The following is a 27,426-nucleotide window of genomic DNA, read 5'->3' on the forward strand; positions in this document are numbered from 1 at the left end:
CTAGGGGTAACAGGTTACCCAACCCCAAACCCTCGCACCGGGAATCACAAACAAGAGAATCAAGCCGTGAGTTGGACTCTGGCCACTAACACACGGCACTCGGATGAGCCTTGGAGACTCCTTTATTTTCCCAGTCACAGGGATATGTCCGTAGGTAACAGCAGCAGGCTCTGGAAGATACAGCGCAGTCAGATGCAGGTATCCATCACTCAGGTCTAAGCAGGCGGCACCGCCGATGCCCCCAGCGCCGCCGAGCGGGGACATGCCGTCTGCCCGAGCAGAAAGCGAACAGCTGCCGAGGCGCTGCAGAGCCTCTTTGGTCCCATTAGCCACAGGGGCTCCCGCTCGCCTTTTCTGTCAACAGAGCGTGGACAAACTGAGCAGCAGGAGCAAGGAGGCGAAACAAGGTCCTCCGACGGGAGGGAGCGGCGGAAGCAGAAGGCGGAGGAGCAGGCAGGAGGTGTAGTGCAGTCATACCACCACCAGCACCAGGGACCCTGCGAGAGGCCGGCGGGTTACAGCCGCGCTGGTGGGCAGCGGGGAAGGCAGCGCTGTGCTGCACAGTGCGGTCAGGCATGTCTGGAGGGACAAGGATCCCCCAGACCCAGCTACAGTCATAAAACCCTCCTGACAGTACCTGTTAGGAGGATTATGAGTTTTGCAGCACTTGTTCCATTCCAGTTAGTCTGAGAACACACAGGCTCTGTTAATGAAGGTAAGGCGTTACGTCATGGCAGGGGATCATTGCTATAGATTAAGAGGTATAAATAAAGCCCGAGTCTGACCAGGGCAAGCGTAGGCACAGAACTCCAGGCAGATGCAGTGTCTGACTGACACCCCCGAAAGCCAGTACTGCCCCGTAGCCTGGTCTCTGGGTAGCTTAGAGCAAGAAGAGGTTTTACTTAGGTGAAGGCACTTCAGGAGTGTCTGCCTGTGGCGGCAGAGCCCCATGAGCCGTCCTAGAGTCAATGTAAACCACGTACCCCAACACAGCTATTTTCTATCCTCAGTCTTTGGTAAGTGCTAACACCAACAATACCCTGCAGTAGCCCAAAACGTGCTGCAGGAACAGGGCAGTAAATGCGCCCCTTCCTCAGGGCAAGGCAGGCAGGAGACCTCAGTACAGAGCATATGTGCCTCCTACAGAACAAATGGCTTTGAGATTTTACTTATTGGAGATGAATTAACTTTGAGCACGGGCTGAGACACGTTGCCTCAGTGCATCAGTTCAAAGCAGGTTCACTCCATGCTTCAGCAGCTTTTGCTTGGCCTTGCTCGGCAAGCTGAACGCGCTGTCGTGAGGGTTGGGAACACCCGAGTTGCGGAGAGGAGCACCCAGCTGCTGGAAGTAGGTTTCCTGGACGGGATTCCGGCAGGCGTACACAGCCGTGGAGGCGTTCCTAGCAGGGCAGGAGAGAAGGCAGCGGTCAGGATTTACAGCTTTGTACAAGATCCCCTTCAGCTCACCGGGCTGGGCATTGGGATGTTTGCGGCAGCGGACTCCCAGCTCCACAGAGGGACTTTTAGGTCTCGCTCAGCAGAGCAACGGAGCACAGAGCTAAAACAGGCACCAGAACCCTGCAATGTATTGCCAGAAGGCCACAGGCAACTAGAACCTCCTCTTCTCAAGGCTCCTGGCATCCTAAAGGAGAAAGCATCTCACGTCTCATCCTCTGGGACCTACTCAGCAGCACTAACACCCGTGCACGTGGCCGCCCTCTGAGTATTTCCCCTGCTGGCAGACCAGCCCGGGATATCAAGAGCCAGTAGGTGAACGCTCCTCGGTCTAATGGAGGCACCTTATCTCACTGCTGCCGCCCATACGCAAATCCCAGCACAGCCCCCTTGCAGCAGGAACCACACGAGGTTGTTTAGTCACAGGTGTGATGAAGGTCAGACAATAGTCAGACACTGTAACCACGAAAGCTCAAGTCGTTGATTAAAACCCACCACTCGGGATTTACCTGCAAGAGGGCTGGCAGGCAGCAAAGCGAAGGGCTCTGCATTCCTCCTCGACGGAGGAAAGCAGCAACTGATATGTTTGCTGACACCCTTCTGTGACAACTCTCCATAAAAGAAAGCAGTTTTAGTCATCTTGTTACTCAGTCTGATTCACACATGGAGTTGCTTTTTTGGGGGCAACACAGAATACGCCAGCTTAGCTGGTATAGGATTTAAGGAGCCAGTCAAACTAATCCTAAACAAGGAGTTCTCCAGCATGGAAGTGTATGATTCACATTCCCTTGGCAAGCCGTGTCAGAGAAGCGAAACAGTGTAATTCCCAGAAGCATCTTTATTTCATCATGTTTTGGACAAACAAGCACGGCCAGGCAAGCAGAATCTCTGCGCGCCCACAACATAACCTCCCTCCCCGAGATCAGCTACAGGGATGGGGGAAGTGCAGTCGCACAAGATGAGCTTCAGCCGCGGCTGTGCGGAAGGGCTCTGGCTGTGATAAGACCATCTCGCTTGGCGCATTACAATAGAGTGTGCCACGCACATTACAGTGTGTTTCCAACCCAACAAGCCGTGCAAGAAAACAAAATCTAGGTTGCCAATTCTGGGCGCCTTTGGCTCCCAGCCGAGACACAAATTTATTAGGAACAGCTATATTTAAAACTGCGTCTTAGAACCTTATGGTGCCAGGAACTGGCAATATTCTAGCGCTGTATCTCAATCCAAACCCGTGGCACAACTCAGCTGCGCCTTCAGTTCCCTTGCCTTGGTGCCATTCTAGCCTCTCAACACCCAGATCATGCTACGGGCAGAATATTAAGTAGCCCACATCGAAAGAGCAAACTTCAGGGAATGAAGCGACACGACTGACCCTTGGCAAGAGACACCGCTGTGACTGCAGCCTGCCAAATCTCAGCGAGCCTTACAAAAGCGGTTCCTCTCTTCTGCCTATTCTGTGCGCCACACAGCGCTCCTGTGCCTGGAAGAGGAGGGAGGTACAAGCACACCTTACCTAATTATCATTTCTGAAGCAGTGGGAAGCTGGTTGAAGTCGGAGTGGATCAGCGTCGCAGCTCTCAGGAAGTGCCGATCCAGGGGACCGGGTGTATGGGGCAGGTTGGCTGCAGGAAAGGAGGAAGGGTTGTGGGTCAAAAGCCCACTCTGCAGAGGAGCGTGTCCCCGTTTACTGCGCAGGAAAGAGCTGTGGCCCTCTCCCACAGACCCTGGTTATCTCAGAACAGAGACTGGGTGACACCCTAAGCCCCAGTGTGACCTCAATGAAATCGCTCAGCGGCTCACAGCGCGCTCAGCCATGCACAAACAACCCTGGTGGACCTCTCCCTGCACGTACACGCATCAGGGGGGTGACAAGAAGGTGTGAGATCTGGGTTACCTGCGATCACTGGGGTTTCTCTCTTTCCCTAAAGCACTTCTAAGCTGGAGACAGGTGGACACTGCCTGTGAGGCTGCCAGGAAAAGGGAAACAGTAGAATGAATGGGGGCACTACGTGCATGGGGCTTTCTGCATGTCGACGGTCTACCCATCGATCCAGGGCAGCAGTCTCCAAATTGCTGGCTACTGCCCGGTCCCAGTTCCTGCTTCTTGTGGCTGGAAACGACTGACAAACTCTCTGTTGTACGGTGGGACAAAAGGCATCACACCAGGGGTGAAAGCAGTCAGGGGGAGGGAGGGAGGGAGGGCAGGCGGCTTTGAAGAGGATGCCGAGTCCTGTCCTCGGAGATAGCCCTTAGCAGAACCCCAAGCAACACCTTTCTGAGCGAAGCGCCAGTGGCAGACGCTCCATCTCCCAGCGGCCTCTGGCTCTCATCCAAACAGAGCGATCAACAAGCCTTCAGCTGACTACAAACTCACAAAAGACAAAGCTTCCTCAACAGGGCCTCGTACCCAGGCTATTTTGTAAGAGTCATAGCAAGCGATGTTTCTGAGAAGTTGTCTGAAGCATGAGAAAAGGTCACCATAAACCCTATGCTCCTCCTTATTCCCTCCTCCGAAGCGGCCGCCGTCGCAGAAGACAGAAGGCTTACCCGTGAGTACGTTCTGAACGCAATCATAGTGAGTGAAGCTGTAGGTTATCTTGGCTGAGGACGAGGAGTCTTTGGGCAGAGTCTCCCTCAGATGAACCTCGAGGCCGTTGAGAGAAGCCAGACTGCTGTGGTACTGCAGGCAGGGCACACAAAGGCAAGTGTTAGAAGCACGGCTTCGCCCAGACGACCAAGGAGGTACCCCGGGGACCTTGGGTGACCGATGTTGGTGCCGAAGGGACCGGACCCCTGCATGCTGCTGCTGCCCAGGCCCCCCCCCAGGACTGGGCAGAGGGGAAAGCAGACGAGTCTCACAGCTTACGAGTCAGTGAGACGGGGACTCAGAAAAGGGCACTCTAACCTGAAAATAAGCCATTAAACCACCCGATGCTATTAATTATGGGAAAAATGCAAGACTCCATTCATTTACCATCAAACATTACTCTCCAGGGCTCGTTGTCACATCCTGGCCATGACTTTTAGCTGCAATGAGGAATATTCCTTCACTTACCGGCCCTTATTACAGCAGAGAGCCAGTACAGCACAGGACGCAGCTCTGCACGCTCGGGCTGGATTTAATTGCCTGCAGTGTTTCCCGCAGCACCCGCTCCACACACGAGTACATCGTCTACCGGGCACCCCGCCTCCGCGCTGAGCTGCTGGCCAGCTGCAGGCACTGGGCTACCATCAGCAGGAAAACAGGAAAAGCCGAGGAAACAGCCTCACCTGTGGGCTAAGGACAGGCCTGGCCCGGGGCAACGGATTCGCACAACACACTAACAGGAAAGCCAAGCTGCTCTCCCGCTTGGACCTCGAGCAGCCCGGCTGCCCTGGCCGTGCGGGGCTCCCAGGCAGCAGGCAGGGCTCAGGCAGGGCTCAGGCAGGGCCGAGGGCCCCTCCGGCAATGCTGGGAAGATTAACTCCATAATCCTCCAGCCTGCCCCTGTGCTTTCCCCCGCCGCCGAGAGGATCAAGCCTCCATCCAGCAGGACGGCGGCGCCTGGCCTACCCTTGACCCTGCTGGTCACGCAACAGATTTTCTTTTCTGTGCGGTGAAATGAAGGGATAAGACCTGAAGACGGGCAGGACGTGAGCCTGAGGGCCTCCAAAGCCTCCCGCTCTGCAGGAAAAGCCTGTATGGGCAAGCGCCTTCCCACAGGGACGATCGGTACTGCCTGCTGTTCCCAGCTGCACAAGTAGCATATTTTACCCTTCTTTGGTGTCATTCAGGGGCCTCAAAGCATTCGACAAACATTAATTATAACTAAGCTTTGACATCCCTGAGAGCCGAGGGTCATTTTTAATCTACAGATAAACAAAGGAACAGACAAGCCGAGGTTACGCCTCAAATCCACCATGACGCCAGAAGCAGAGCCCGGCTCGACCTCCTCCAACAACGCTCTTCCTCCTGGGATGACGGGGCACGCGGTGCATCTCTTCCAGGAGATAACAAACACCTGCGCCGTCAGAAGAACCCAATCACAGTCAAAACCCAAGCTGTGCCAGAGTGTTCTGCCACAACGGGATCCAAGGCAAGAGGATGCGAGATGGAAGCAGCACGCTTGGGAAAAGAACCACCCGAATGGAACAGGGCTTTGTCAACCCTCGGGCAATAAATAAAGGAAAACCAACGGAAATGCGGCGCAGCGGTGTCGGGCAGTTGATTTTGAGGCTTAATGAACTGAATGACAAATTGAGCCAGGCTGGGCCCGCTGCTGGCCTTGCCCAGGCATCTGACGGGAGGAGGAGGTGCAATGTGTTCCCAGCAGAGCTAACCCCCCCAACAAGGCATTTCCCACGCTAGCTACATCCTTCAGAGGCTCCTTCTCGTGGCAGGTCAGACATGAAGCAGAGCAGAGGTTGGTTTCCAGCCACGGGCGCTGCACGGGCTGCCGGGAACCGCACTGCCTCCGGGCACAGCAGAGCTGCGCCGCCGGCCGGACCAGAGCTACAACCGGAGGGAAGCCAGAGAAGATGGGGGTACCTGTGCAAAGAGGACGACCTTCAGCTCTGGAGAGCATCATTTCCTACCTGCCTGCATCCCCCACTCTCCCTGCAACCGGGGAAGACGTGGTAGAGCAGGAGCCATCGTGCCGCTGCCTGTTTGAAACAAGCAGACAGGGGACAGAGCAATGGGCCGTGGCTGGTGCTAAAGGCCAAGGCTGCACCTCCTGGCCTCTGCCGATCTTGCAGCAATCCCTTCCCGGGGACATGCTGTGCGGAGGTGGCGTCCCCCTGCTTAGGAGACCGGGGGGGGTGTCACAGCCACAGCCTCCGAGTCCCAGAGCTCGGAAATAAAAGGAGTAACCTTGAGGCTCTGCTAATACTGGGAGGCAGCATTAATCTGAGCTTCCCTCCACCTTCCAGTCTGACGGTTAAAGAAATTAGGTTGTTCCTATGGCAACTGGCATATCAAACAGGCCTCTGCAGCTTTGACTCAGCTCCCCGGTAGGGAAGCAGTGGCCAGGCAGAGCTCTGCAGACTAATGCTTCACCGGGAAACGCCGGGGGCCGGCACGTCCTTCCCCCGCAGCCCCATGAGCTGCACCGTGCCGCCCGGCAGGGACGCCTGGGCGCTGAAGCAAATCCCCCAGCAGAGTAATTTGGGACTGCTCTGGTATAGCACCTATTTGCAGTGCCCAAACGGCACCCTTCACTCCGGTCCCTGGAAAGCAGCACCAGGAGAGCAGGCTGGGGACTCCGACAGCCAGATTTTCACCTACAACGGAAACGAGACGGGGACGTGCTGCCAGACACGTCTCTGGTGCTTCCAGAGTGAGAAGCTGCGACATGCAAAGTGGAGGTTAAACAAAGAACAAACCTTGCTTTCCAAAAAGCACTACAGAACTGACGGGGTTTCCCAACAAATCCCGAATCCAGCACAGGTCTTTGGCAGCCCACGGGGCTGTCTGACGGTCACACCTACACGTTCTGCTCCGGCGCTGGCACCGACAGACAACAACAGGCAACAGGAGTCGCCTGCGAGACGAACACTCTCACCTCTCAGGCTCACTGCCTGACGTTTGCAAACAACCTCCCACGTAGCTTCGGTTGCGGTGACGAACCCTAAGACAAATGGCTTTGCCTTGCACAACACAGAGCAGGTGAGGAAAGAGATGGGAAGCGTGACCCAATGCTCGCCCTTCAGTTGTAACTCCTGTCCCCGCCACCACCACCAGACAAGCAGCAGTGAGCGGATCTGCAGCTGTGGAAGAGCTTTCTCACTTACCACATCTTCGATGGAGCTCTGGTCCTCTCGGAGGTGATCTTCAGCCAGCAGGGCGAGCACAAGCCCCTTTATACCGTGAACATATAAGCTCATTTTAACTGGTTCGTGCTGTTTGCCCGACTCCACACCGGCCTGGGCTCCCGGACTGCCCACCCGAGGCGGCCAGCCACCCTCCCCGCTCCTGGGACTGCCCGTGTTCTCTGCTGGGTCACCGCACAGACTCTGCTGAGCCTCTACAGCCGACAGCTCACTCCTGCTTCGGAGCTCGGATTGTTCAGCAGCGGCTGGAGGATCCAAACCCCGCACATTGCCACCAGCTGCACCACTGCTTTCTCCAGAGACGCTATTTTTGCTCAGAGTCCCTTGCTCTTGTCCACTCGACCTCCTTCTGCTCAACTCTTGGGCAGAAGAGCAAACAGGCGGACTGCCACTGGCTGCAGAATTACTTTGGAAACCGCGTTGCTCAACATCAGAGTCCACAAGGGATTTCCCCACATTCTGACTCTCCCGGGCGTAAGGGTTTGGAAAGGAAAAGCCTTCCAGATATGGACCTGTAGTTTGAGCACATCCAGCAGTACGGAGTGTGGAAGGGCTCTGCAGCTGCTCCATGTCTCTCTCTGATGGGAAGGACGCTTTTCTACTGAGCTCTGAGCTTTTGCTGTCTGGTGTGCTCAGTTTTGCAGTTGGAGAATTCCTTGTACCGGCTTCCGTTTTGGGGAAGCCCTTCAAAGGGCCGGTGTTTGCAGGGCTGCCTGATTGTACAGCATCTTCCGGTGCAGCTGTGCTTGAAGCTTGCTCAGGGGACTCCTGCAGAGAAATATTACTCGGGTCTTGGTTTTCATGAACTCCCGTTGATTCCAAAACTGGCTGGGAGCAGAGAGCATTCTTTTCTCCTCTAGGGCTTGCTGGGGACACGGATGACCTAGTGGGAGATGACAAGTTGATTAAACTACTAAGATCTGTTTGGCGTTATTACATACCTAATAACACCACCACCTCCTGGTAGTGTTCAATAGCTGATCTATTCTCTACTACAAAGAGCGTATGCCTTGGAAAAGGACGGGCTAAGGTCTGACACAGGTAAAAAGCATGGGCCTCTCACACTGCAGACTCCTGGGAGCATCATGCCCTTATTCACAAAGGCTTTAAGCAGCACCGAGAACTGAGAACCAACAGAAGATGGCAGTTGGACTCGGGAAACAGAGATAGGGACACCACAAATTCTGTCCAGCCTGAAAGACCTCAGGTGGCTTTAACAGTCAGATGACAGCGTTTGAGTTGGTATCAGAGAAAACAGTAACATGGCTAGCGAGGACACAGCGTCCCACGTTAGTTCCCTTGGTGCAAAGGCCTCTCTATGCCTCGGGTTGATCTCCTACCTAGTCATCCACTCCACTGGAAAGTCTCGGAGCGCTGAGACTTCATCTTCTGTGAGGAATACAGGGATGATATGGACACCCGGTGGCAATGGAGAATCTGCAAGAGCAATGGAGGTTTGAGGATTAAATTAACATGCCCCAGCATAAAGAACAGAAGCCAGACTCCATCAGCCCGAAGGCTTCTGCAGAAGAAGGCACGCTCTCATCCTGCATCCTGGGCCACCACAAACTGGCCACGTCTGACTAGGCAGTATTTTCCCATCCTCCTCATACACTTAGTGCCTGACAGAGTTATATTTTCCCTTAGTGTTTGGTTTTTTTTTTCTAACCATCCTGGCAGAATATCTATAAACTGATGCTCAAAAACGAGGACTGAAGGTTTGGACTGAAAGCATCAGCCATCTGTTTTCAGGGCTCCAGCAATGGCCAAGTAGGCACACGGGTAACTGGAATTAAAGCAGGCATGTTGGGAATCTGCAGCGCTGACAATTAAACTAAAAGAGCAAACTCCTTTGCTCAGCCACAGGAAGGAACTAGTTCTCATTACACAACACCCACTGGCACATGCTGACGAGCGGCTGCAGCACCCTCAGGGGTACACTCCTGCATCCAGTAAGAGCTTTGACGTGAATCCCAGACAACCAGCTCACGCTCTCACTGCGGAGAATGCAACCCCAGAGGGTTGCCCGTACGCTGCTGCTGTGCACCTGGAAACCAGTACTCTGCAGCTGGATGCTCACCAGGCTCCCGCTGCTCCTCACCTCCAGGCTCACTCTGAAAGAAAAGCCAAGAATCAGCTCCGTGGCATGACTCAACACTTGCCATCAATGCCACCAGGACATCTCTTCCAGCCTCCTCGGCCTCCCTGGGACTACAGCAGACCCCAGACCACCCCCTTCAGCAAACGCCGTGAGTGGTTTACCATGCTGGGCAGTGGTTTGTTCCCTAGGTAGCCCTCAAAGCCAAAGGGGACTTCCCAAGAACCAAAATACACCTGAAAGCAAGGACAAATACCACAATTTGCCATTACTGCCTGTTTAGGGCACAAAAACTTGGTTCACTCAACCAGAGGAACAGCAGAAGCCTTCTTCATACCCGGATCTTGATGGCTTTTTTGTGGGAGATCTTGAACCACATAAATAATTACTTTCAACAAGCTTTAATGCAAATGAAAATTGATCTATTAGTCACTTTCAGACATTCATTGTGTGTATAGTTAGCACAAAATACCTAAACTTGGGTAAAAAGCTAATCAAAACATCACATAGGTGAGAACTCATGAATTCAGTAACTTAAAGATCAACAAAAAGGCAAATTCCTAGTGCGGAAGTCTTGAAACCCTACTCAATCATAACTAATAAAAGCTGTTAGCATCAGCATCAATATTTGTCCTTCCCAGTAAAAGCACACGTAGGATCTATGCGACAAGAGCTCCCACACCACATCCTCACAAGTGGGTATCTGCATGCAGGGAACCTGTTCAGCAGCATACCTGGCCTGGAGACTCATCGCCTTGCAGGAGAACTTTGGCAGTGAGAGGAGGTGGCAGCTGGGTGCTCACAATCCTAAAAAGACAAAACAAAGTCATCTGTGAGCAGAGCACCATTTCCTGAAGCTCAATCATAGACTCCCGTCACTCAGTGCACCAGGACAGGCAGAGCCAGCAGCAGTGCCACGCTAGACGTGTACTCTGAGCAAAACCAAGGGTGCTGCAGGGCCCCGTTTCACAGCTGGGTGATCTCCGGGGGCGTCTCCAAGGTCCCACTGCACCCACCGCTCCCGGCCCTGCCAGAGACTCTGCAGGGGTCGAAGGACCAGCCCCACACGTGGGCTGGAGCTAACCCATTGCCACAGAGAAACACAAGCTGAGTCACCACCAGGACTCTATTTTCTTCTTGTATTAGGGTCAGTCCCACTCTAAACTCAGGAAAACCGCCTGCTGGCATTTACTTTGGGCCAACAAACCTGGTTTTGCTGAGTCAAGACCTAAGACAGACCAGTCCATACAGGCTTCCTGCCACCCCGGGAAGAGCTGCAGGCAGCGGAGAAGATTCGGAAAGACTAGTGCTCAAAGTAGTGCAGCACAGGCCCCTTGGACAGGGCTTCCAAAGGTATTCTTGGTCTTTCCGCCCATGTCTTGTTGAGATATGCATTGTGGAGATTCTCCAAAAGACTCTAAAGAAGGAGAAGCTTATCTCAAACACAAAGCCCTCTGCAGTGTCGTAGTAAGATTCAACATTCAGAAAACTCTGATGACATTTGGTGAAAAAAAAATAAATCTCTACCAGACAGACCAGCAATACAACGAGACACACGCAGTGGCCATGGGCAGACGCAGGAGAAGACTCCATTCTCAAGTCAGGCATCTGCTTCCACTGCAACATGCTGCCAGCTTTAAGGTGCTGCAGTGACTCATGCTCCGTGTCCTGCTTGCAAGTATGAGATCACTCCCTTAAAAATGCCTGGTCTGCCTCTGTCGGACCTGGAAAGATGCACACATTGTGGCATATTTCCAGTGCTCATAAAAGGTGTTACAGGAACAGCTTATGCCAAAGAAAAGTGGCACTTAAATGCTACTGCCAAGAAATTCTCAGAATCCCCCACCTCCCGTCTTTCAAGGACACCTTTGAGGCTTTCCTTGATGTCATTCAGTACCACATCTGTAGCATCTTCAGCCATGATCAGTTGGAAGAAGCAGGCATTTCTTGTGGGAAACTCTGGCTAATTCTTCTGTGCACTTTCTACCAGTATAGACAGTGGTCCTGGCCAATAAGTCAGTCAAAAATACATATACACAGACACACACGTGCACTGAATTTGCAAGACTGCAAAGAGAACACTAAGGGGAAAGAATAATATTCACACACCTTTCTTTTTCCTGGTGACTTCCACCTAAAAAGCCTAAAAAGTTCAGTCTTCACATCCTGCTGAATATCAAAGACAGCAGATTACGCTCAAACTCAAACCTTTAATTTCTTCATGCTTCCATTTCTCCCACTGATAAACGCAAATAACCATTTATCCTCTTTGAAATACACCAGCAGACAGGGATTACCTTGCCTGAAGCCTTCATGCTCCCGCCAATAACAACCCGCAGCCCTGTGTGTGCGGCTAGCGAGTGCCCTTGCTCTGCTCCCCGGATGCACTCGGGAATCGCAGCCCTGGGAAGGGGCTGATTTAACGTGCAGTTAAATCCTTCGGTTACTTACAAGCCTCTGTAGAGAATGCAGCCTGCCAAGACATGGGGAGACCGCTGGCAAGTTTGCAAGATGAGAGCTGCTTTCAGTAAAAGCAGGGGGTCCACCTAGACGGGGAGAACCACAAGAAGTTAGGCCAGAGAATCCAGGGAAATGCTCAAAACAGCAAATAAACACACACCTGTTGGCACTAGGGCAGCTCTAGAGGCAGACACTGCGGAGGACAGCCTTTTACCTTGGTTTTGTCCAGATTCCAGAGAGAATTGAAAATCTTGTGGAGGTCGCTGGTGTTTTTTTGGATATGTTTAATGTATCTGTCCCACTGCCTGCTCAGTTCCTCCTGAGAAAATGCCTGCGGACAACAAAAATCCACACGGCTGTCACTGCACAGGCCTTAATGCACTCAGGATGGTTAGGTGCAATCAATCTGGGACGGTACCTATAAGTGACTGGGGGAAAATAGTGGAAGATCGGCAAGGAGGATTGTAAACACGCTCAAGCGACCTGCAGCTGAGGTTTCAAAAAACACATATATACTAATGGTTGTTTAGTCTTGTGTGCTCCACAAGTAGAACATCCGCGTTTAGAAAACGCGGGCCTGAGATAGACTCCGAGGCACCCTGTCGAACACGCTTGAGATTCCTGCCCTGCTGCGGGAAAGATCAAAGCCCAGTGAGGAACTACGCCCGCTTGAATCCCTGATACACAGGCGAGAACAGCAGGCTCCGTAACTCCCTCTAGCACGGACCCAGCTCCATGGCGCCTGGGTGCCTCTGCCCGGGAGCCCCCCCAGTTGTCGAGGCAGTGAGATTAAATTGATTCTTTGCATTTCATCCCCGGTTTTGTGGTTGTTCCTGTGTCCTGCCTGTGTCAGCTCACACAGCGACAAATCTTGCGAGGATAAGGAGGAAGGTGGTATCGAGAGGAAACTGGTTTAGACTGAACATCTCGGAAACTTTTAGCAGACACCCACACTACCTCGGTGCAGTAGCAGGATGGGCCTGTACACTTTTCCAGGTCCCGATTCTTTGATCTGCGAGCTTGCTCTGACCCTTGACGGTAGGAAGACAACAAAAGGGAACATGCCAGCACACGTGTGCCTGGGGAGAGCTCGGCCGATACGGAAAGCCCTTAAGCTCTCTTCCTATGCTGCTGATCTTTAATTACCATGTACGCACGGTGCACGGGTCCATTGTAGAAGGTGAAGAGGCTGATCAGCTGCTCCAGAAACCGTCGACAGCTGACATCAGGGAGCTCAACAGCACAGCCCAGAACCTTTAATACAGAAAGCCATGAATGAAGAATGTTTACTGACAAAACCCAGGCACAGCAGGTGAGAACAACTCTTATCGCTTTCAAATGAGTATCAAAGGCGTACAAGCAGTTCTGTGGCAGGCAAACAGCCCCCGGATTCACAAGTCAGATGAAAAGGAAATTCAAAAATACCCACAGAAGAGCCCTGGCACAGACAGGATAAATAAATCAGAATTCCAGCGTTTTAGACACACTCCCTTCCCACATCAGATGACCCAGCTCAGTGCTCTAATAGCTAAGAACATTTTCCTGAAACTAAGTACTTTAAAATATTCAAATTAACTCGTTATTTACAGCCATGAAGATGCTTTATTTAGGTTTTCAGTTGCCGAGAGACACAGAAGCACTAAGCCTTCCTTAACGGCATTGCCAATTAAACAGGTCTGACCGGTCTCAGCCCAGTTTCCAGGGGATGGTTTGGGACATTTTTGTCACGACTGCCCCACGCTGCTCTTTATATACTAAATGTCTGTTGATGCTGACAAAGCCCGGCAGCAGGGAATACTGAGGGTTAGAAGGAAAGAACAATCAGACTATCAAATAGGGAGTCTGAGTCCTTATCATAAACCGCAGCACGTGGAACCCTGTTTCCAGTTGTTCCCAGTAACCCACAGATGCACACAATGATGCAGAGCTCAACTTTTTACAGCCATTGCTAAGCACATCTTAAGAAAACACGTTGGGTGTGGACACACAAATGAGGTACGTGAAGCTTTTCACAGAACAGCTGAAGCGACTGCCACCACACATGGCTGTAGCCTGCGGCAAATAAAATTTAAGTTACCTCGCAATGAAAAATTGTGCATTGCAAGTTCCCACCCTAGCTCTCCCCGGGTCTAACTGTGTGCAGCCCCTCCCTGAAGAAAAAAAAAGCCCTTTGATACAGTAGTTCAGACTCTCGCTGTTTTCACGCTGTGACTGCCTCCAGATCTTTTGAACTCACCCACAGATACTCTCCATCCACTACGACTGCAAACTTGAGCTTCCTCAGGCGAATGAGACTTGGAGGAACTCCAGAAATCTCAGTCATGCAGTGCACCACTCCAGCAATCTGTCCGCACAGCAGTTCCTGCTGGTCGGGGAGAGTCTATCGAGGAAAACAGGGAAGAAAGACTTTTTTTTTTTTTTGCCTTTTAAAAAGACTTGGAAAAAAAATCACTACTGTATGCAGTTATAAATAAAAATTTATTATAAGTTCAATTGAGTTATAAGACAAATGCAGTAGCACAGGCAGACTTCTGCGGAAAAAAATAATTGGACCGCTTTTTTTTTTTTTTTTCATGCCGCACAAGGGCATAGAGCTTATTTAGGGGCACTTTCGCTCTGTGTATTTATTCACATCACCAGAACAGACCTGGACGCTGCTGGACAACGCCACTGACCAGAACCCCCAGCGAGGGAGCAGAGAGCACCACCACTGTGCCCAGCCTCAGAAGCCCGAGGACGCCTGTGCAGCCAGCCCGGTGGCACACCACCCCGCTCTCCTTGCACGAGTTCCCTTAAAACTTTTGTGAACATGAACCCAAAGCTCCACCTGGCAGCCTGACCGTTCCTGAGCCAGAATTATCAGCACTGACCCACAACACAGGCACCGAAATAAAAGCAGACATTACCTGAGATGGATAGAAATAACAAATCCCGGCACTCGTAGGATCTCCTTCTTCCTTAACCTTTGAACCATCATAAAGGAAAAAGTAATTCCACCTAAAAAAGCAAAGCATTGGCAGAAACTATTGTATATTTGAAAACTGCACCGCTTCTCCCTGTCCCGTTATTTCAGGTAGAGCAACAAAAAGTTTATCAGACGAAGAGAGACACGGTTCTTAAGCCATCACACCGAGCTTAGACACGAAAGCCGCACTAAGAGGGTCCCACGCTATTAAAGCCGACCACTTTTCTGGGCTTAGGACACATTCTCCAACTCTGCAACTAAGGCACGAGGAAGACACAAACTTGCGAGATATTCTCCTATCCGCAGGTATCCGCGTACGGCCTATCTGCCGGGAACAGTCATCGCTGAGCGTTAACCACGTGCGGTCCGAAGGGTTCCCACGACCGACTACTCTTCATTCAGCCGCTGACTGCGCACGACGGACCTCAGGGAGCGCGAGCGGGACGTCTCCTCCCGAAGACGGTCTACGCTGCCATATTATTCACCTCACCGTTTCACGGACGTACCTATTTAATAACGCTTTTTCCCACTCCTACCAGCAAGCAGCTCGTTACGAGCTTTGCCCACGCCACGCGTGACCCCCCGCACCGCCCAGCTCACTCCCGCGGCCCCGGCCGGGCAGGAACAGCCCCGGCGGCGGGACCACGGACCGGGAGAGCCACGGGGGGAGGCCCGGCGGAAGGGGCTCACCATGGCGCCGAGCCGGGCTCCGGGGCGGCGGGGCGAGCCATCGGCGGCGGGGCTGCCGGCGAGCCGAGCCGAGCCGAGCCGAGGCGGGCCGGGCCGGGCCGGGCGAGGGGCCGTCCCTCCGGCTGTGTCCCGCCGCCACCGGGGCTGAGCCGCCCGCGCTCACAGCCGCCGCTTCCGGGTAGGCAGCGGCCCGCCGGTCCCGTGACAGCGCCACGTGACCGCCCCACGTGACCGCCGGCGTGAGGGGCGCATGGCGGCGCAGGGCGGGTGGCGCGTGGCGGGCGGGTGGCGGCGGCGGCGGCGGCGGCGGCGGGAGGAGGAGGAGGAGGAGGGCGGCGCGGTGCTACGGAGGCTGCGGGAGGCGCGGTGAGTCCCCGGTCCGTGCGTCCGTCTGTCCCCCCGCCCCGCCGGGCCCCGCTGACGCCGCGCTCTCCCCGCAGGAACGATCTGCTGAGCTCCGGTTTCTGGGCGGCGAGTGCCGGTGCGTGCGGCGGGGGGGGGGGGGCACACGGGACGGGGACGGACGGACCGGGAGGGAGAACGGGCCGCCCCCGCCCGGCCTGACGCCTCTCTCCGCGCCCGTAGGAGCCGTGCGGGCCCCGCTGGACGGTACCGAGCCGCCCGCCCGCTGCGTCTGCTACGGCCTGGGCCGGTTCAGCAGCTGCCCCGCCGCCCGGCACCAGCTGGCCTTCCTGCTGCTGCTGCTGGAGGAGCTGGGGGTGAGGACGGGGGGGGGACCGGGCGGGGGGAGAAGCGGGGGGAGGGTCCCAGCCGGCCCGGCCCCCGCCCACGGCCGCCCCTCTCCCCGCAGGTGCCGCCCGGGCGGTGCTCCGTGTTCGACCCCGCGTTCTCCGCGCAGGAGGCGGCCGCGCTGGAGCAGCTGGGGCTGCGGCTGCTCCCGGACAACGAGGTGAGCGGGGCCCGCAGGGCTGCGCCCCCAGCCCCGGTGCTGCGGGGTCCCGCGGCCAGATCGCCCCGCGGTGCTGCGGGAGACCCCGTCCGGCCACCACCGCCGCCGGGGCCGGGCTGTAACGGGAACCGTTGGTTTACCTGCAGGAGGGGAAACACAGTATTGAGGGATCGGCCACGCTGTTTTACATGGTGCACTGCGGGAAAGCCCTGTACAACAACCTCCTGTGGAGGAACTGGTCCACAGAGGCACTGTCCAAAATGGTCATCATCGGGAACAGCTTCAAAGGCATTGAGGAAAGGTGGGTGCAGCCCCCCAGGGAAAGGTTCTGGTGCCTCCAGCAGCGTCTTCCTCTCCTTCCTTCCCTGCTTCTGACAACGGTGTCTGTGTTGCTCATTTCCAACCTGCTGTCACATTTGCAGTCATCAGCCATCTGTCCCACACCCCCTTTCAGAAAAGTTTTCTTCATTTCACAGGAGCGTCGTGTCTAACGCTGGTTACCTTGTGTTATTCTAGATTATTGTCAAGAATATTGGAGAGAGATTATTCTTACATAGCAAAGGTATGAGCCCCCAGTTTTTTAACATTATTGGGTTTGTGTTGACAAAGCACCTTTTAATGAGAAAGGAAATTAATTGCAGTTGGAAAGAAGAGGGTGGTTATTTTTAAAACCTTTTTTCCTGGCTGCTACAGTATAAAAATGAATTGCTTTAGGATCATTCTACATTATCTGCAGAACACGCTGCACACGGTGAGGTTAACATACCATCCTTATCTTCACCGACTCTTAGCTGAACTTTGCAGAAAAGTTCTTTGGTGTCATACATAACTTTTCCCCCAAATGCTCTTTAGGTCTTGAAAGGGACAGAGGAAGTGGCATTCCCCACCCACCCTCAGTACCTGGACACCTTTAACGACACCTCTGTCCACTGGTTTCCCTTGCAAAAACTGAAGGACCTCTCCCCTGAGGTCTGGCACTTCGTGGAGGAGCCGACGTACGAGGAATGCGAGATCATCAGAAAGGAGGACAGAGCTGACCAGTGCGGCCCCGCTGCCGTGGAGTCCTGACCGCTCCGTCCCTTCCCACGGCAGCTTCTGCGCAGCTGAGATGAAGCTGAAGCGCTGACAGTGTCGCGGTGCTCCGCCAGAAGTGGCACCACTCGAACACTGAGCATGATGGGACATTTTTGTATCTTAATTATTTAATAAAAAGTCAAGTTGTGCTTTGACTTATACTCACTTAACTACAGCCAACAAATTTAACTAAAACCTGCCTTTTAATCATACTGCATGATTGCTCTTTTGATCCCTCCCCCTTTCATGAACAATTCAAAGCCTTTGCATGTACTGTGCCCGTTTTGAAGCACGAGGCAGGGGGGTGTGTAGTTGAAGGGATCAGTGCCTAGTTCCAAATACAGGCTTAGAAAAGCTTTCTCACAGGCAGGGGCCTTCAGCTGTCCAGCGCTAACAAAATCAGCTCTTTAGCTGTTCTGGGAAGAATGTCACCTCCCTCTAGGGGAAAAAAGCCTCGCTTTCCCGCCCTCGCCTCTGTGCCCCAACATGTTCTGTGACAAATGTGACAATTCCCCCCCCTTCCAGCTCTGCGTTGCCAGGGCAGAGAGGGCACCGTGAGCGACTGATGGCCCACATGCAGGCACCAGGCTGCCGAGCCACCAGCACCCCTGGAGAGAGACGGGACGAGTCCCGGCTGCGCACGGTAGAGAGGAGCCCGCTGCGTGGGGGAGGCTGTCGGGACAGTAACCCTCACTGCCAGAGCGGCGCAGCAGGCAAGGAGAAGCTGTGACATCTCTGTCACTGGAGACCTTCGGGTTTTCAGCCCTCGCTCATTTGTTGGAGCAGAGAATCGCCTCCTATGGTCCCTCCTAACCTGCTGATAAACCTGTCGCAGTTGGCAATTACACAAGTGTCAGAACTGCTTGTTCCCCCCTTAGCACCAGCTTCCACATATAGTTTAACCTCCTGACACTGCCTGAACAGCTCTTCTAAGAAAAAATCCTGGCATACAGCTACAGTTTCACTCTATTTACAAATCTGTAACTTCTTTATTCTAAGATAGTTACACTAAAAATTTCAGCGAGATGGTCTTCACAGTTCAAAGCGGGGCCTCACTTCGCCATGTCGATGAGGCTCTGGAGAGAGGTCGGCACCCAAGTCTTTTCTCCTTGTACAAACACAACACCTCTGTCAATGTAAATGACAATCCGTCCAAACGTATATAACTGTTTCCCTTCGTGCCGCTTTCCAATCACAGGCATGAAAACAATGTTGTGCTCCTCTGCTTTTGTCTGAATTAGGTCCTTGAAGTTCATTGGCACGGAGCTGGCGGCCATGCCGATGCCGCGCTGGGCCATGTTCTCAGCCTCCCGCCGCTCCTGCATGGCTTCGTACTGAAAGTCCTTTCTCCGCTCGGTGTGAGTAAGGTAGGCAATGTTCTCTCGAGCGCCTGGCTGCATGTACCCACCTGTTTGGAGAGACAAAACATGTGAAAACAAGGTGCCAGTCCGTTCCCAGTGCAAGGTCTACAGGTAAACTCCGCTCCAGGACACATATAGTACAGTCAATCAATAACGCTCTGAATCCTTTACACATTCTAATTCATTAAGTTTTATATTATTATTGCTAATACAACACAGACTAGCGAGGTGAATTGGAGAACTGCAGCAGGAGCAACAGGATTTGATACAATCCCAAAGCTGAGCATGCACAAGAGAGGAGGATGCTGCACTGCTACTGCCAAAGGAAAAGTGTGAACAAAAATAAGAACAGCAACAAAAAAATACCCCTCAAAGCCAAAACCCGTCCTCTGGTTGCCACAGGCCACTGCTGAGTTACGACAGTGACTATTGCAAAATCAGGCTAAGGATGGAACAGTACCATACTGTAGGAAGCAGCATTGCATCAGGAGCGCTTTCACTATTAGCCCCCAATTCAATTTTTGGCTGCATGACTATCGTGCCAGAAATTTCTCAAAACGTGAATTCCCCTTTGTGCAACTCTTGTCTGCAGTTGTATCATTTTACCACAGAAATTAACACTTAAACTGGGCCTCAAGTAATCCTCCATGTTTCTGATGCAGATTCTCCATCACGCTGTACAGCAAGTGGGCAAGAGGGATACACGAAAGGAGTTCTCAGTCTCGGAGGGCAGAGCAAATTTCAGGTGCTGTTCCCTCATGCATGGCCTTCTCTTTTATAAAGTTTAATTCCCAGCAAATTCCTAACAGTCTCTTTTAGGTCACAGGGAGAATCGTGGAAGGAAAGGGCACTGCTCTAAAGCTAAGGAGAAGAACCAGTATCTCACCATAAAGATAAAAACCACAACAAATTATAGGTTTAGAAGTCAACCTCTTTAAATAGTGGTCTCTCACTGTCCTGGTTTCAGCTGGGATAGGGTTAATTTTCTTTCTAGTGGCTGCGGTGCTTCAGATTTGTTATGACAGGAATGTCAATAATGCATACTGTTTTAGTTGTTGCCAGGTGATGTTTATATTGTTCAAGGACTTTTTTCAGCCTCCTATAGAAGCTGAGAGGGAGCATAGACAGAACAAGCTGGCCAATGGAATATTCCGTACCATAGATGTCATGCTATATAAACAGCGGTTGGCTGGGGAGGGCGGGAATCCGTGATCACCACCGGGGACAGGCTGGGCAACCAATTCACCGGGTGGTGACAGTGACTGGTGTCGCATCTTTATCTTGTATATGCTTTTACCGTTATTATTTTCCCTTTCCATTATCATTCTATTAAATTGTCTTTATCTCAACCCACAAGGTTTTTTTTCCTTTTCCCCTCCTTTTTTCTCCCTGCCCTTTGGGGTGCAGAGAGGGGGGAGAACTGAGTGAGCGACTGTGTGGTCCTGGCTGCCAGCTGGGGTAATACCACAACACCCACTGACTGACAGAACACACACTATAATCAGGGAAGGCTGAAAGAGAATCAGTAGCTTAATGGCACATGCAGCCAGTCACCAAAAATCTTTTTCTGCTTCAGTGAGGCACAGACAATTATTAATTAGCACCTTATAGGTGTTATTTATGGACACAGCAAGGCAAAACACACTTTGAATTTTACTGCTCATGGGAACTGCTACAATGCCAATGAGCAGGGCCATGCCTCAGTACAGACTCACAAGAACCAAGCATTGCTGTACTGCCACCACAGGAAGCAGAGCCACCACAAGCCACCTACCAACACTGGAAGAGACAGCCCGGTTCATGATATCGAGAGCTTCATTAAATTTGTCTTTGATGGATGGATGTGCTAACACTTGGTCTGAGAACATGGACTTCCAACCCAAGTACCACTTTGTAATCTCTTCATAATTGGGGCTGTTACTAAGCCAAGAGCACAGCACCTGCAAAACAACATGACAGATGAAACGCAGTAGGACAGGTACCCTTATGGAGGAGAGTCCTTATGATCACTTTGTTTATCGCTGAGCTTTCAGCAAAGGAAAGGACTGTGCAGTCTTAAGATATAATCTGTTGTGATGTGCATGGAGCTATGAGTGGAAATCACCCCATTTGGTAGGTAAACCGTTTCAGCTCTGGGGCAGCAATTTCTAGGTAGGAGTCACTAAAACACTTCACAGTGAAATCAAGCCTGCTTACTCAGCCTTGGTAGTTTCTCACCTGCAGCCACTTTGGGAAGAAGTGTTTCTCCAGCAGCCCAACAAGACTGGAGACAGAAATCATCCCCTCCCAGTCAATCACCCAGTAGAAGGCATCCATGTGCTGCTGGTGAGGGTTTATGATGAGTTCATTCAAACACATCCCTGGAAAAAGAGGGAGAAGAGTCAGAAAAGAACTCGACTCAGTTTTATCAGTGCCCTGATCTATTTCACTAGCAACACACATGACTTGAGGAGCACCTGTATTGCATACTACCCTAAAGGACATTCAGGATCTTTAAACTGTTTGGCTGATCCCTGCCACCAGAACAGTGCACTTCCATTTCCAGCGACTACAACTTGCTGCTAGAACTGAGAAATTTAAAATGTTTGATTTTCAGACTACAGAGCCTTTTATAGCCAGTTTGCACAGCTGAATGGTGAATTACAAAATCTCACGGTGAAAGCACTAGCATAGACCAAAGAATACCAGAGTAAGAGAGAGGCGTTTTATAGTTTGATGCTATCAGATATTCCTGTCAGCTGAACAACAGAAGAATCAGATGATTTAGAAGAATAAGACAGAAAACATTGAGAATAATCAGAGCACTTCCCCGTATTTTCCAAAATGTCTGCCTCTGAAAAAACACACATGGTACTATTAGCAGAAAAGATGATGCAAGCTTAGTCTAAACGTACTAATAATGTTCTTTGAAGTAACACGAGCAACCATGTTAACATGTATCTTTCCTAGGTGTAAGGGGGAAGGTGGCAACCAGCAGATTCCAGAAATTCAGTACCGTTTGGCTTGTCTCACCTAGTTTGGGCACGATGTTTTTGACCATGAAAGCCTCCCATGACCCAGGTGTGAACACATCTTTCCAGGGCTGAAGGATAAGTTTGGCGGAGGAGTCACTGGGATGCCACTTCTGCAGTGCATTCGCCAGCTTGTTTCGGATGGGAGAGTACAACGGCTCTAATCGTGCCTGCATCAAGGGAAGCCAGGGATGGATCCAGGAATGGATTGGGACTGTGTCTGTCAAAGGATTCCAGCTTTCGACCTTGAGATAAAACAGAAAAGATTTAAATCAATCCAGCCATTAGCAGTAAGTCTTGCCAGATGCAAGAAGAGCCATAATGCAACCCCCTAACTCCTAAATGCATCTGCAGAGGCAGCAAAACATTATTTTTAAAATTCTAGTTGACTGCAATTCAAATACTGGTTCAGAGCACAGCTTCATTCTAAAGCAGCCCTCTTGTCTTACCTCTTTCTGCAGCTTGGGGAAGATCAGCTGATCCAGAATGTTATCCAGTATCCAGACAGGAACAATGTTTACCCAGCTATCCAAGAAATCCACCATTGATCCACAGTTCCTCGGTTGCCACTGCGCCACTATGTTTCTGACATATGGCATCCAGATTTCCCACATCAGTCTGGAAAAAGAAGTTATAAATAAATCAAAGTTAAGCTTAAAGCTATAGCCCCAGGCCTAAATAAACCAAATGGTAACTGTTATTTAAAAGCTACTTCTTTTTATATAGCTGACAGCTGGATATTAACAGACCCATCAAGAGAATCATCTGGAAAGCATGCTTGTATCTGTTCTTTTCCATCTCTGAGGAAGCAGTCTTTGAAGATGCTGCACAAAATGCAACTCATTTGGTCTTTACCTGTGAAAAGCATCTGTTGACAGGTCCTGCCCACCGTGTGATAACAGCTGATCATTTTCCAAAAGGTTCTTCCACTTGGCTATGATCTCTGTGCCATACGTACAGTCCTGGAAACGATAAGGCATGAGCAGCCTTTACTTTTTCATTAATTTCAGCTGGTATCTACACAGAGCAGGCTGATGGTACACTTGGCTACAGACAGCTTTCTCACCCTCCTGGGACAGTAAAGTCCCAGAAGAGGAAAATCCCACTTTATGGATTTAACATATGGCCAGGGGGAAAAGAGGACAGTCTGAACATTTTCAGGTGTACAGATAGTTCAGGCTCTCACCTATCACAGCCTAAACAGCATTAAGAATAGACAGCGCGTATTTGACTACATGAAAGACAGACCTCTCCTGCTTTTACTAAAAACAAGAACTAGAGACTTAGCTTTCATCTACTTTTCCTTCCCAACACCCATGGAAGGGACCGATTTTAAGCTTACGAGCTCCTAAAATGTTATCCGCTTTGCAGAACAGTAGCCTTCAGTTGAAGCAAATGTCCGAGAGTGGGTGTAGAGTAGGATATTTTTTTTGGTTTTTCTTCTTTCTCTCCAGACTGATCAGGAAGTTAGGGACAAGGAGGTGGGGAACGTCAAGACAATAAAGACTACTTAAGCCATCAAGTAAGAACTGCAGATAAATCAAACTAATACACACCTTGAGGGGATCCCAGTTCTTGAAGTAATCTTTCATGAGAGGATACACTATTGCTACCGCCAGATCCACCCTATCAGACATTCTGTACTCTTCATAGTACTTGTCTTGAAGCGTCTCAAAAATCTTTGCACACTCATCGAGAGTTAAGGGATTTTCACAACCAGGCTGCATCCGTCTCTCGCACTCTTCCACCATCTCCAACACCTTGCTGAGATTGCTAATTGCTGTCTTCTCATGCGAGAGAACTTCCGACATCTTCTGTATCTCATGGGTCAGGTTGACAACCATGTCCCTTTCGTACTGCAGTTGCCGGTCATTCTGGATGATCTCCTGCTCTGTGATGTCAATGAGAAGTTGTAAGTTGTGCTCCAGCTCGGGCAAGGCAAATCCCTGGGGCTTGGAGTCTTTGCCCAGTGGCTGCTGAGGACTGTCATCCGGGATATTGTGCTTGTGGCTAATTTGACTGTAGCTGTAATAAACCTTTTGCTCCCGGCCCGTCATGTCTATAACCTTCCAACAAATAAGAACAAACATGTCTCAAAAAAATTGTACTTTGTGTTTAAAAGAGGAAAAAATCCCTTACTCCAAATTGAAAACTGGAGATTTCAAAGTACCTTAATTACTCCAGCAGGCTACTAATACACACTGGCATTCTGAATGAGGCAATTGGGGATTGCCTCCAAAAAGGCCGACTCCAGACATGAAGAGTTAGAATGAGTAAGAAACAATTTGAACCAGAGCTGGAAGACTCTCCTCTTCTGATCTCAGTTTTACCATTTCGCTGAGTAATTCTACAAGCAGTGATGATGCAAGTAGTATACTATTCCTTATTGCACAGAAGTCTTAGGTATTTTTATAATTTTTTTAAAGACATTTTAATATTACAGGAATAATTTTATTAAGTGCATACAAGAGATACCACCTCTTGGGTTATCAACCTTACCTTGACTTGAGACAGCTCCTTCTGAGGGGCTGAAAGCTGCTTGTTGATCCTACCCTTGGCTTTCAGTTCTTCTACTGTCTTATAGCTGTATTTGGGCTTTTTCTTGCCTCCATTAGGATCCTTCCGCCACTGACTGAGCTCTTTTTGAAATTCCTAAACAAAAACAAAGAAAAGTTTTGGTGTCTGCTCTTTGTCATGCCCCAAATGTGCCTCTGTTTTCTACGGGAAAATTAAGAATGCTGTACAGCAAAATAATTGGGAAAGTGGTAAAGTTCAGTGATAAATTGGCTCAGATGCTGTGGTCCAGTCAACCACCCTATTCACAATGCATGTTTCTGATTTTATTTTAATTTAAACAAAAGACAAAGGCTATTTACCTGGGGGGGAATCTTTGAAGGTGGGGTTCTAGCAAGACTGCAGGCATACAGTGAGCCAGAAACAACAAAGAACATTACGGTGACAAAATATGTCTAAATGAAATTCATGTGCTATGTCTTTAGCTTCTTACTTAAAATGAGCCTAAACAGTTTTCTCTGACACAGAAGCTAATATTAGAACTGATTTTTATACATACAACATAATCGGGAAACAGATATTTGGAGAATTGTACAAATACCTCCTCAGCTTCTTCTTCCGAGTCCACAACAGGAAAGTCTTGCAAAGACTGGGTGGTTCTTTCAGAGCCGTATGCCCCTACAGCTCCTTTGCCTTTTCTTTGTTTGGCCTCAATTGGATTGATAATACCTAAGAGGACAGTAGTTAGATCAGAAGGAGCGGTTTATTTATCGAGAGAAGACTGTGAGTGCTTTTCCTGTAGTACCCTAAGTTATCAAATCAGCACAAGCATCCAGCCTGGTATTCTGCCTCTATCACTATGGTATCTTCTACCACTCCACTAATTTCTTAGCAGCTACAAAATCACTTAATTCCAGCACACACCAAAAAAAAACAAAGCAGAGTATTATTCACATCAACATTTCACTGCTTTTTTTTATTCTATCACATAAAAGAACATCTCCTTTTCTGTGAGCTGACTACCTTTGGAATTTATCTCCCTTTTTTCTTTCTCTTTTTCCTCTTGCAAAATAACAAGAGCATAAAATTGGTCTTTTTTAATTTAAACATAAATGAATCATATCATGAGGACCCAGATCACTTGCAAGAGATGCAAGAAAACAAGAATGTCGTTATAAGCCACCTGGAGATGGCAGTTCTCTAAAGGATCCAGTCTCGTCTCCAAATTAACAGTTAACAATAAACAAACAAACACACAATCACAGTACCTTGAGCATTCTTCCCGAGACCTCTTCCAGGGACGTAACCCATCTTTTGGAGAAGCTTCTGCCCAATTCCCTTAGTGTGTCTCTCCCAACTGCCAAAATCCACAAAAGATTTTGTCCCTCCTACAAAGCCTTTCTGACTAGGCTTGAAATTACCACCCTGTTAAAACAAATAAACAAAAACCCCACACAACCTTAAGGCATTGCAATAACCAAGCTCTGTATAATTTCACTCAAAAGAAAGGTTCTTCCCAGAAGCAATTCAGTCATCACCACACCGCACAGCTCACTATGTCATGACTTATGCATCCACGTAAGTTCCCTGACATCGAAGGAGTTTCCTGAAATTCCTTAGATTGAAAAGTAAAGTCCTGACAAGCTTAGACTAACAAGCTGCCAGTAATTAGTCTCTACCACTGACTTTAGCTGAAGCTGATTCCTGATTCTTTCTGTGTTTGTTAACTGAAAATAAGAGTTTGATTTTTAATCTATAACACGCCTAGATTTGTCATACTGTTCTGCGAGATTAAAAAAAAAAGTCTTTGAAAGGCAGCAAGCCACGGGCATTCTTTTATGTTAACCTCAACCGACCCAAGGGAAGATTAAGGAAGACAAAAGGACCTAAAAGGACTGATGTTCCAAAGGACATACAATAATACATCAGAATAGCTACACAATACAGAGAAAACACCTCGCTTCATGGTATGCTTTCACATATGGTTCTCTGGTTTTAATTATTTCTCCCTTTCTTTAGTGCTCTATTACCGTTTCAGCGCCTCTAGACTACAGCTTAAGTTTCATAAATACCTTACACAGAATTGAAAACTGCCCAGATAACTCACCGTTTTTAACTTCTTTGGCACAAACTCTTTAGGGATTTCTTCCTGCTTCACAGGCTTTTCATCTTCATCAGAGTCTTCTTCTGACATATCCTCAGCCGCTGACTTTTTCAGCCCGGCGCTGATGAAGTTCACGGGGGCCGAGTAATCCCTAGAGCTACACCAGTACGAGACTTGTCAGTGAATTCTGTTCCAGCTGACCAGTGCGCATTCCTACACAAGCCTACTACACCTTAGACCTCCCCTTAAAATGAAATATTAAAACCCGACGAGCAGTTTAACGCTGTTTTTACCAGGAAATAACCGTTCTTTCCCCCTGGGCACCAGGGAAACGCTTACACAGGCAAAGTCCCCCCAGGCAGCAATGTGCGCCCCACGGCCGCCCCGAGGGCCGCCCCTCTCCCAGGGTGGGCTGTTCTGGGGGGCGTTTACAGCCTGAAAACCACCACGAAGCGGGGCAGCCCCCGAGCCCTGTCCCCGCGGCTCCCCGGCCCCAGGAAAGCGGGGCACAAGCGGGGGCCGCCAGACGCGCGGGCCCGGGCGAGAGGGGACGGCGCGGCCCAGGGGGTCCTTCCCGCCCGCCCCCGGCCCGTACCGCTTGCCGCCGAAGCTGGGCCGCTCCTCGTCCGAGTCGCGCTCGGCCCACACGCCGTAGGTGGCCTCCTCCTTGGTCTGCCGGTGGCGCTGCCGGTGGGGGTTGAACTCGTTCTGCAGGTCCCAGTCCGACACCTCGAAGTTCTCCATCTCCACGCCATCCTCCCCGTCCGTGCCGTACAGGTGCGACATCGACATGGCGACAGCGGGGCACCCCCCCGACCCACAGACAGCCGCTCCCCCCCCACCCGGAAGTGAACCCTCTCCTTCCGGTGACGCACTACGGGACGCCGCCGGAACCACGCCCACAACCATAGAGCCGGAAGGAGCGGCCGCGCTCGGGCCTCCCGCGCAGCGGCTCCTCTATGGTTTGGCGGCC

At 50.8% G+C, this 27,426-nt stretch overlaps 3 protein-coding genes across 3 annotated transcripts; 1 reads left to right on the forward strand and 2 right to left on the reverse strand.

Annotated features, from left to right (window-relative positions):
* Window positions 1-100: 100 nt before the first annotated feature.
* Window positions 101-15,520, reverse strand: HPS4 (HPS4 biogenesis of lysosomal organelles complex 3 subunit 2; the record flags this gene model as incomplete). The annotated part of the gene is made up of 13 exons (XM_082491933.1): window positions 101-1,400; window positions 2,969-3,077; window positions 4,003-4,135; window positions 7,228-8,149; window positions 8,607-8,703; window positions 9,347-9,380; window positions 10,099-10,171; window positions 11,816-11,910; window positions 12,039-12,155; window positions 12,971-13,078; window positions 14,061-14,204; window positions 14,731-14,821; window positions 15,480-15,520. The coding sequence occupies 13 exons, from the start codon at window positions 15,518-15,520 to the stop codon at window positions 1,229-1,231; spliced, it is 2,136 nt and encodes a 711-aa protein (XP_082348059.1). The 3' UTR covers window positions 101-1,228.
* Window positions 15,521-15,729: 209 nt separating this feature from the next.
* SRRD (SRR1 domain containing) lies at window positions 15,730-17,618 on the forward strand (the record flags this gene model as incomplete). The annotated part of the gene is made up of 7 exons (XM_082491555.1): window positions 15,730-15,845; window positions 15,920-15,960; window positions 16,065-16,198; window positions 16,291-16,389; window positions 16,536-16,690; window positions 16,906-16,951; window positions 17,242-17,618. The coding sequence occupies 7 exons, from the start codon at window positions 15,730-15,732 to the stop codon at window positions 17,455-17,457; spliced, it is 807 nt and encodes a 268-aa protein (XP_082347681.1). The 3' UTR covers window positions 17,458-17,618.
* Window positions 17,619-18,330: 712 nt separating this feature from the next.
* On the reverse strand, window positions 18,331-27,258 carry TFIP11 (tuftelin interacting protein 11). The gene is made up of 12 exons (XM_082491732.1): window positions 27,049-27,258; window positions 26,457-26,610; window positions 25,618-25,774; window positions 24,951-25,078; window positions 24,335-24,487; window positions 23,392-23,901; window positions 22,691-22,797; window positions 22,285-22,453; window positions 21,837-22,080; window positions 21,042-21,184; window positions 20,599-20,764; window positions 18,331-18,871 (listed from the first exon to the last, which is right to left on the reverse strand). The coding sequence occupies exons 1-12, from the start codon at window positions 27,243-27,245 to the stop codon at window positions 18,516-18,518; spliced, it is 2,484 nt and encodes an 827-aa protein (XP_082347858.1). The 5' UTR covers window positions 27,246-27,258; the 3' UTR covers window positions 18,331-18,515.
* Window positions 27,259-27,426: the final 168 nt, after the last annotated feature.

Source organism: Vanellus vanellus (genome assembly GCF_965231255.1).
Source record: "Vanellus vanellus genome assembly, chromosome: 16".
Taxonomy (NCBI): domain Eukaryota; kingdom Metazoa; phylum Chordata; class Aves; order Charadriiformes; family Charadriidae; genus Vanellus; species Vanellus vanellus.

Coding starts and splice junctions, on each gene's coding strand:
- TFIP11 (XM_082491732.1), bottom strand. CDS start 27,245: ATGTCGATGTCGCACCTGTACGGCACGGACGGGGAGGATGGCGTGGAG. Junction 24,488..24,950: donor CGGAAGAAGAAGCTGAGGAG/GTATTTGTACAA, acceptor GTTTTTGTTTAG/GAATTTCAAAAAGAGCTCAG. Junction 21,185..21,836: donor AAACATCGTGCCCAAACTAG/GTGAGACAAGCC, acceptor CTCTTTTTCCAG/GGATGTGTTTGAATGAACTC.